Source organism: Podarcis filfolensis, assembly GCF_964270895.1.
Source record: "Podarcis filfolensis genome assembly, chromosome: 8".
Lineage (NCBI taxonomy): Eukaryota > Metazoa > Chordata > Lepidosauria > Squamata > Lacertidae > Podarcis > Podarcis filfolensis.
The window spans coordinates 83,246,504-83,256,178 of record NC_139611.1 but is presented as its reverse complement, the minus strand read 5'-3'; the positions used below and the strand labels follow the sequence as shown (position 1 = coordinate 83,256,178).

At 53.3% G+C, this 9,675-nt stretch overlaps 1 protein-coding gene across 2 annotated transcripts; it reads left to right on the top strand.

The window, feature by feature from the left end:
• The first annotated feature begins 443 nt into the window (after positions 1-443).
• Positions 444-6,861, top strand: MYPOP (Myb related transcription factor, partner of profilin). Of its 2 annotated transcripts, XM_083627689.1 has the most exons (3): positions 444-635; positions 948-1,552; positions 5,402-6,861. In XM_083627689.1, the coding sequence occupies exons 2-3, from the start codon at positions 1,099-1,101 to the stop codon at positions 6,070-6,072; spliced, it is 1,125 nt and encodes a 374-aa protein (XP_083483815.1). In that variant the 5' UTR covers positions 444-635; positions 948-1,098; the 3' UTR covers positions 6,073-6,861. The 2 variants fall into 2 exon arrangements, with proteins under 2 accessions (XP_083483815.1, XP_083483814.1); XM_083627688.1 differs by lacking the exon at positions 444-635 and having other exon boundaries at positions 656-1,552.
• The last annotated feature ends 2,814 nt before the right edge of the window (positions 6,862-9,675 follow it).

Sequence of the window (9,675 nt, the reverse complement as noted above, 5' to 3'; positions counted from 1 at the left end):
AAACAGAATTGCAGCGATAAATGATTGGGTAAGAGAAAAAGGATTAAAGAAAGTGAATCATAAGTAATTGAAATTAGGGGTTGCTGAAAAAGTTTAAAATAGGGATGCAGAAAAGGGAGGTATGGGGAAGTCGTTGAAATAAGGTTTAAGAAAAGGAGGTTATGAAATTATACGTGTTTATATGTTTATTTGTCTATGTATTGTTAGTTGTAATGTGTTTTAATTCATGTTGGAAAATCAATAAAAATTTATAAAAAAAAAAACAAGAAAGGAATACACACACACATATATATACACACACAGTGCTTTTTTTCCCCTAAAAATATATGTTTAGGGGTTCTCTTATTTTGACTCCAGAAAATCACCATTTTACAGTTCAAATCGGGGGAAATAAATACAGTATATGTGGACAAAAGTACAGTGATTCACAAAACGTTTAGGGGGTATGCGTACCCCCAGAAATATGGGGAGGGGATGCAATTGCTTCTGAATTCCCAGAAGCCTTTGGGGCGCTCCTGCTCCTGGCTCTGCCAGGCCCTGCGAGAAGAGCCAGCGACAGGCTTCGGTTGCCCGGGGCAACCATCCAGGCCGCCCCTTGGCCTGCTGGGAGTGCGGCGAAGCCAGGCGCATGCCCGGTAGCAGCAGCAGGAGGAGGAGGAGGAGGAGGAACTGGGAGGGAGGAGCGGGGGAGGCATTGCAATGCAGCAAGGCAGCAGCTGAGCGGGAGCAGAGACCCCCTTAAGGAGCAGCCCTCCCCAGACACCCCCTTCCCAGCTGGGGAGGCTTGGGGGGGGCCCTGTGGCAGAGGGGCACCCCTGCGAAAAGCAGAGCTGCTGGGCAGCCAGCGTGGCGCTGTGCCACCCACCCACCCAAAACTTGCAAGGTGCCAGCCCAGTGCATTTGCTGGGCGATGCCAATCATCTCTCTCTCTCTCTCTCCTCTGACAGGACCAGCACCCGCCCTGGCTAGGGTGCCCATGCACCGGTGCCAGCCGGGCACCAGCAGCCCGAGAGAATTGCTTCCCAGAGCTTGAAGGAGCCCGGCAGTGGGAAGGGGCACCTGAACGGTTGGCAGCAGCAGCAGCAGAAGGGCACCGGGATGTCTGGCGAGAGCGAGGAGATCACCCGCCTCCGCAAGCCCCGCTTCTCCTACGAGGAGAACCAGATCCTGATCCAGGAGGTCCGTGCCAACTACGCCAAGCTGTACGGCACCCAGAGCCGGCGGGTGACGGTGGCCGAGCGGCGGAGGGTGTGGGAGGGCATCGCCGCCAAGATCAACAGCATCACCAGCTGGAAGCGGACCGGGCAGGAGGTGCAGAAGCGCTGGAATGACTTCAAGCGACGCACTAAGGAGAAGCTGGCGAGGGTGCCCCACTCCACGCAGGGGGCCGGCAGCGCCTGCGACGAGACCTTCTCGGCCGAGGAAGAGACCATCTTCGCCATCCTGGGGCCCGGCGTGGTGATGGGGGCGGGCGGGGTGGAAGCCGGCGCCTTGCAGAACACGCCGGGGTTCGCCACCCCCAGTTACCGGCTGGCAGCTGAGAATGGCGGAGGTGAGTTGCTCCGGGCACCCCATCCCTCCGGCAGGCAGGTGCCGGCGGCCGAAGCAGGTGCCCTCCGGGGCCCGGCTCTGCCAAGGCGTTGGGGAGGACAGATTGGCAGAATGTAAGGGCCTGAGGCTTGCCACATGTGGGTTGGCACGCTGACAGCATGGGGTAAAAAACTGAAAACTCCACATGCCGCCACCAGGAGCTGGTTTCTAAACCGAGGAGGCGCTGGAGGACCGAGAAGGGCTTGATTTGAGGCACAATGTGTGTGTGCGCCTCTGAGCATGTGCAGAGTGCTTTACCCTCGGATAGCAGCAAGCAGATTGTTATGTATTTAGTGGTCTGTGTTTGCCTGAGCTTGAGTCTGGACTAAGGATTTCACCTCCATTTCACAGATGCCCCCATGGGTCTAGGGGTGTGTGAAGTGATGGTGGGGGGCGATTTCAGATTGGGTGTGGGGAAAGGTGTCAGTTCGCTTCGATTTGCAGCACTTCTGGTTTTTAAGAAAGAGGCACGCGACAGGCCAATGCCTTTGCCATTGCGGGTGGGCAGGGAAGGGCAAGAAAGAGAGAAGAAGCTTACGGCCCTATCTCTAATAATAATAATAATAATAATAATAATAATAATAATAATAATAAGAAGAAGAAGAAGAAGAAGAAGAAGAAGAAGAAGAAGAAGAAGAAGAAGAAGTTATTAGTTATACCCCGCCCATCTGGCTGGGCTTCCCCAGCCGCTCTGGGCGGCTTCCAAAAAAATATTAAAATACTGTAATACATCAAACATTAAAAGCTTCCCTAAACAGGACTGCCTTCAGATGTCTTCTAAAAGTCTGGTAGTTGTTGTTCTCTTTGACATCTGGTGGGAGGGCGTTCTACAGGGCGGGCGCCACTACCGAGAAGGCCCTCTGCCTGGTTCCCTGTAACTTGGCTTCTCACAGTGAGGGAACCGCCAGAAGGCCCTCGGAGCTGGACCTCAGTGTCCGGGTAGAACGATGGGGGTGGAGACGCTCCTTCAGATATACTCACAGAGCTAAAATTCCCAGCGCCTTTATAAAAAACTACAATTCCCAGGATTCTTGGTGTACAGGGGCGAGCTATGGGTTTTAAATGTATGCTGTGCCGGTGCCAATCTAACCTCGTAAATTCCGAATGCGACTCCAAATGGCGAAGGAAAGGCGCTCTGCACATGTTCAGAAACCTAATTGCTCCGAGAATGGAGCGACAGGCATTCAACAGCGATTTGAGGGTTTGGGCCTCGAAGGGATGCTATTTTAATCTCCGCATCGCCACCCACGCCTTGGATTCCACAGCCGAAGCTCAAATAAATGGCAGGGAGTTATATTGGCATGATAAGCGCACAGAACAGGGGAAGCAGGATGGCAAGCAGATATGACTCTGGTTGGCGAGGGAGGCAGTCCTGCGCTTGACGTCCCCCTGACCTGAAATATCCTTTCAAGTCTCCCCCACATCTATAGGGCCAGGGATACAACTGAGACACAGAAAAACAGAATTGTCGCGTTGTAAGGAAACATAAGGGTCATCTAGTCCAACCTGCTGCAATGCAGGAATCTTTTTCTCGAACCCATGACCCTAAGAGACATTCTTTTCTCTTTCCTACTTTGGGAAATTCCTGCTCCAGGTTTGAAGGAGGGAGGAAAGCAAGGGGGGGGGGAGAGAAAGAGGGGTTTCCCCACAATGCACTATTTTAGCTCCACATCCATGACGGAGGAATTCCCCAATGCTTCCTGGCTTCATCCGGCGTGCCAGAGGTTTATCTCTTCAACCTTCTTCCAACGCTGGGAATCAGTTTGGGCATATGCGAGCCAATGTCCAGGAAACAGGTGTCTCTGTGCATGTGCAGAATGCATTTTTCTCAGCCCTGAGTCACCGTCTTGGCCTCCAATCTCGCAAAGTGCTTTCAGGTCAGGAGAGGCAGACAGCAGGACGAAGCTGGGTTACTGCTGTGATCCAAGTCCACGCTTGGCTCCCGGCTGCCACAGCTCCTTTCGACGCAGGGCACAAGTGCCGCGAGAAAACACCCATGCCCACTCTCAGGTGGGCCAGTGGCCAGTTGCGGCTGCCAACTCCATGCCTACACAACTTGCTCCCCGGTTGTAACCTTGAGGCTGCTGAGGAACCTTGAGGCTGCGGCAGAACTAGCACCCAGCACAGCCCTCCAGGGGCTAGGCAGCTCCCTGGGTGCCTGAATGCTCCGCCGTGTGGAAGGGAGCTTGCACCCGGAAAGCTAGCCTGTGGGGGAAAAGGGGCTTTAGCCCTGCCTGTCCCATGAGGAGCTAGATTCTGCAAGCAGAGAGATCTTTCAGAGTTAGAATTCAGGTCTGTGCCCGAAAAGGTAAGGACAGCAAAGGGCTGCTGGCCACATGCTCTCTCTGCCCACGCATTGCTGGCCCAGAAAAGGCCGGCCGGAACAAAACAGCAGCTTGGTGACGGGGGAATAGCCAGCCCCAAGAACTGTGTTCGATATTCCCCAGGCGCGTTTTGCTACTGCCGCGGGTCTAATGACAACCACATGGCAGTTTCTGGTCGCTAGATTGGCGGCCACAGTTTAAAAACCTCTGCCTTGCTCCCTAGCAAATACCTTCCCCTTCCTGTCTTTCTCCTCGCATACTGGGACATGGGAATTGTCATGAGAGCAAGCCACAGTCAAGCAAGGTAGTTGAGATCGTGGAATTGTAGAACTGTAAGGGACGTGGGTGGCGCTGTGGGTTAAACCACGGAGCCTAGGGCTTGCCGATCAGAAGGTCGGCGGTTCGAATCCCCGCCACGGGGTGAGCTCCCGTTGCTCGGTCCCTGCTCCTGCCAACCTAGCAGTTTGAAAGCACGTCAAAGTGCAAGTAGATAAATAGGTACCACTCTGGCGGGAAGGTAAATGGTGTTTCCGTGCGCTGCTCTGGTTTGCCAGAAGCGGCTTAGTCATGCTGGCCACATGACCCGGAAGCTACACGCCGGCTCCCTCGGCCAGTAAAGCGAGATGAGTGCCACAACCCCAGAGTCGGCCATGACTGGACCTAATGGTCAGGGGTCCCTTTACCTTTACTTTTAAGGGGCCCAAGGGTCATCCACTCTGACCCACTGGTAAACTGAAGTTGTGGCGACCGCAACCTAGAGTTCAGGGACCACATGGTGCCTTGATTATATAGCTGAGTTTCTAGCACTGCCTAGGAAAAGGAGTTTCCTCTGGTTTCCTCTGGTTATCTCTCGCTTGGACTACTGCAATGCGCTCTACGTGGGGCTACCTTTGAAGGTGACCCGGAAACTACAACTAATTTAGAGTGCGGCAGCTAGACTGTTGACTGGGAGCGGCGGCCGAGACCATATAACACCGGTCTTGAAAGACCTACACTGGCTCCCAGTACGTTTCTGAGCACAATTAAAGTGTTGGTGCTGACCTTTAAAGCCCTAAACGGCCTCGGTCCAGTATACCTGAAGGAGCGTCTCCACCCCCATCGTTCTGCCCGGACACTGAGGTCCAGCGCCGAGGGCCTTCTGGCAGTTCCCTTGCTGCGAGAAGCCAAGTTACAGGGAACCAGGCAGAGGGCCTTCTCGGTAGTGGCGCCCGCTCTGTGGAACGCCCTCCCACCAGATGTCAAAGAGAAGAAGAACTACCAGACTTTTAGAAGACATCTGAAGGCAGCCCTGTTTAGGGAAGCTTTTAATGTTTAATAGGTTATTGTATTTTAGTGTTCTGTTGGAAGCCGCCCAGAGTGGCTGGGGAAACCCAGCCAGATGGGCGGGGTATAAATAATATATTATTATTATTATTATTATTATTATTATTATTATTATTATTATTCCGGGTGCCTTGTCAATCTCCTGCTTCCCTCCCCCTCTGCAGACATGCCAGCCAGGGGCAATCTCTCCTGCAGCCCAGAGACTTCGGCACGGACTTCCTGCTGCACCCTGAACGGGGGTCTACTGAGGCCCAAGGAACGCGACTCGCCGGCGCCCCCTTCGGCCCAGCCCGCCTCACTGCAGATCATCCAAATGGCGCCTTCTCCGGCCAGCTTAGGCTGCAGGCCGCACCCAGAGCACTCCCCTGCGGAGCCGCTGGGCAGCACCCCGTGCCCCTCTGCCTCGCCACCCCTGCGGCGCCGGCGCACCCGCCTCGACCTGCCCGCCGATCCCCCTCTGGACTTCTTGCAGGCCCAGCGGGAGACGGCCGAGGCCGTCCGCGAGCTGACCTACACCCTGCGGCAAGGCCTGGAGCGGCTCACCGACGTGGTGGCGGCTTTGCTGCCCCTCCTTCCGGCCCAGGCGAACGGCCTGCTGCCCCCGCAGGGGGAGAGCCCGAGCCCGGTGCCGCCGGCCCCTTCCTCGGAGACCCCGCCGCCCAGGGGCACCTTCGCCGCCAAGGAGGAGCCGTCCCCGGAGAGGAGAGAGGACGAGGGGGTCCCTGTGCCCGAGGAAGGCCAGCCTGCGGCCAAAAGCGGGCCATCCCCTGCACCCCAGAAGCGGAGGAAAGGGATCCCCACGCGGAAACGCAGGGGGCGCTGGAAGAACTTGTGAGCGCTGCCAAGGACCTGGTGCTGACGCTGCCCCCTATGGGGGGGGACGCATGGGGCAGATGCCCAGCGAGAAGAATGACTTCTCTCGACTCTCTGCCCCAAAGGGATCTCCAAAGGTTGTTCGTTCCTTTGCAAAACACAGTCCAGACTCACCCCCGGACCCTGTGGTGTTGGTTGCAAGGGGTCTCCACCCCCACCACCCCCAGGCCACGCCGGGTAGCCTGTCAATGCTCGAGAAACACCCCTCGCCACCCAGTTTTTGCAGCCCCACATGAGGCAGCGGGACCAGGAGTGTTTGCCAAAGTCCTTGCAAGCAGCGACGCACAGCTGCTGGGTCGTGCATTTTTTTTGCGGGCGCCTGAAACCCAGGATGGAAAGCCAACCAGGAAAGTGGAAATCAGACAGACCACCCCCCCCCCAAAAAAAACCCACTCCTCTGCCAGCTCCCCAGCTTTGGCAGTGTCTCCCCCCCCCCCCAACTCACCCAGTCCCAATTGCTTTTTGCATTAAGACACTCTTGGAGGGGGGAATACAGGGTGGGGAGGGGTTTTGCCGCCTCCCTGTCCCACAAAGACCAACTTCCCTCTCTCCCCACACCTCTCCGAAGCCCTTCCCAGCGCCTGAAAAGCCAAAAGCATCCTCGACCGAAAAGCCCCAGTGTGGAGGGGCAGGGGCAAGGTTGCCCAAAAGCAGCTCTCGGCCATTCCGGCATAAGTTGAAGCCATTCCGGCCATTCCCTATGCTCTGCCCCGTCCCCTACGGAAGCTCAATAAACTATTTTCATACTACAGCTCCCTTGTGTTCGTGAAACGGTGGGGGGGGGGGCGGAGATGAGTTCTGGGGCAATTTAATTGAAATTGAAATACTTTATTGTCACTTGTACAACTTGTATACAGTGGTACCTCGGGTTACATACGCTTCAGGTTACATACGCTTCAGGTTACAGACTCTGCTAACCCAGAAATAGTGCTTCAGGTTAAGAACTTTGCTTCGGGATGAGAACAGAAATCATGCTCTGGCTGCGTGACGGCAGCAGGAGGCCCCATTAGCTAAAGTGGTGTCTCAGGTTAAGAACAGTTTCAGGTTAAGTACGGACCTCCGGAACGAATTAAGTACTTAACCCAAGGTACCACTGTACAGTGAGATTACACGAGCACCCCCCACTCAGCTCTCTTAGTCTTAATTCCCCTCGTTTACTGACACACACACACACACCAAACCCAAAACTCAGCTGCCCTGTTGTTATCTTTTCATTCAGCAGCCTAACAGCCCATGGATAGAAGCTGTTCTTTACCCTGTTGGTGCGACTAATCATGCTTCTATATCTTCTGCCCGAGGGCAGGAGATCAAGAAAGTGCCAGCCAGGGTGTGAATTTTCCTCACTCTCCTGAGGCAACGTTCTTCCGCTATTTCATCCAGCGGATTCACGGGACAGCCCATAATATATTGTGGTAAATACAGCACCCTCTGTAGGCACTTCCTATCAGATGATGTCAAACCAGCGTACCACACCATGATGCAGTAGGAAAGGACACTTTCTATTGTTGACCGGTAGAAGGAGATCATCAAATGTTGATTGACCTCGTTCTTCCGCAATACTCTGAGAAGATGGAGTCTCTGTTGGGCTTTCTTAACCACCTGGGTTGTATTTATTTTCCAAGTACAGTGGTACCTCGGGTTACATACGCTTCAGGTTACATACGCTTCAGGCTACAGACTCCGCTAACCCAGAAAAATTACCTCGGGTTAAGAACTTTGCTTCAGGATGAGAACAGAAATCGTGCTCTGGCGGCGCGGCGGCAGCGGGAGGCCCCATTAGCTTAAGTGGTGCTTCAGGTTAAGAACAGTTTCAGGTTCAGAACGGACCTCCGGAACGAATTAAGTACTTAACCTGAGGTACCACTGTAAGGTCTTCACGGAGATAAACTCCTAGGAATTTAAAGGAAGAGACTCTCTCCACACAGCCCTCCCCGATGTACCATGGGGCTAGTTCTCCTCTCTTCCTCCGAAAGTCTAACACCATCCCCTTTGTCTTGCTGATATTAAGGTGCAAGTTGTTCCCTAGGCACCGTGTAGATATTTAGGGTACAAAATAGCGACCTTAATATTTTAGAAAGCACTTGTGCGCTCGTACACACAACTGCAAAGGATGTTATGCTGTTCTCTTCACTCTGTGGATGTTGGGTCCTTCGGTCATAAATCATCCCAGGGGTGGGAAAACTTCTACATCACAAGCCAAATGCAGACCCTGGGGTTCTCCCCGAGCTGAGCACCCTATCACCACCACCCCAGCCACATAAGAGTTGGAAGGGACCCTAAGATTCATCTAGTCCACACCCCCTGCAATGCAAGAATCCTTTGCCCAACGTGGGGCTTGAACCCATAACTGAGATTAATAATAATAATAATAATAATAATTTATACCCTGCCCTTCCTGGTTCAAAAACTGGGCTCAGGGCGGCAAACAACAAATTTAAAACAATTATACAAGCAGCATAAAATACAGTATAAAAACATGAATAACAATAAAATTCAAAAATCAATTTAGGGGAAATAAGCGTTAGATAATCCCCCAGGGCTAGCTGGCTGAATTGGTCCTACTTGGGCCAGCGAGGAGGCCAGGGGAGAATTAGCTTTGGGGTCTCAGAGCAGGTAATCTTCATAAAAGGGGAGGGGAGAGAAGAGAAGGGAAATAAAAGATCAGGCTGAATTCAAAATAAAGGCCAGGTGGAATAGCTCTGTCTTACAGGCCCGTCGAAAGGAGGTTAAATCCTGCAGGGCCCTAGTCTCATGGGACAGAGCATTCCACCAGGTCGGAGCCATCACTGAAAAGGCCCTGGTGGAGGATAGTCTGACTTCCTTAGGGTCCGGGACCTCTAAACTATGGTTGTTCATGGACCTTAAGAGTGTGTGCTCTACCAATTGATATTATTATTATTATTATTATTATTATTATTATTATTATTATTACCACCATCATCAAAATCTGTAATCCGCCCTTCCTATATCTCAGGGCAGTTCACAACATGTCAAACCAGGCCTGCCCCTAAGAACTTCAGGTGTGTTTTGGCCTCTATTGGAAACTGTCCTTGAGCTCTCGGTGTCACTGAACAGATGTTGGGACAGACGTGGGAGAGTAGAAACCTCTGGTTTTAGACTGGCCGAGATGCAGACCCTCCCAGCTTTTTCACAAAAAAACAAAACCAAACACGCATCTTCCGGGACGGGCTTCCAGGCAAGTCACATGACCCGCACTGCAATCTCACCCTGAAATCACTTTTTTGGGGGTGAGAGCACAACACAAGAGGGTGCACGATCAAGGCACCCAAAATGGCCGCTGCGATTTCACACGGGGGAAAACGGGGTGTCCTCTTTCTTCCGGGACACTTGGCAGGTATGGGAGGTTTACCACACAAAATCACAGTCACCCTGGTTGCTCCTCCAGAGAATCCTGGGAACTGTAGTTTATTAAGGGGGCCAGGAGCTGTGGCTGGGTGGGGTGGAACTACAGCTCCCAGAATTCTTTGGGTGAAACCAGGTGCTTTAAACGGACGACGCGGACGTGGCACAATTCTGGTCTGTCAAATGCACGTTCAGCTCTCCA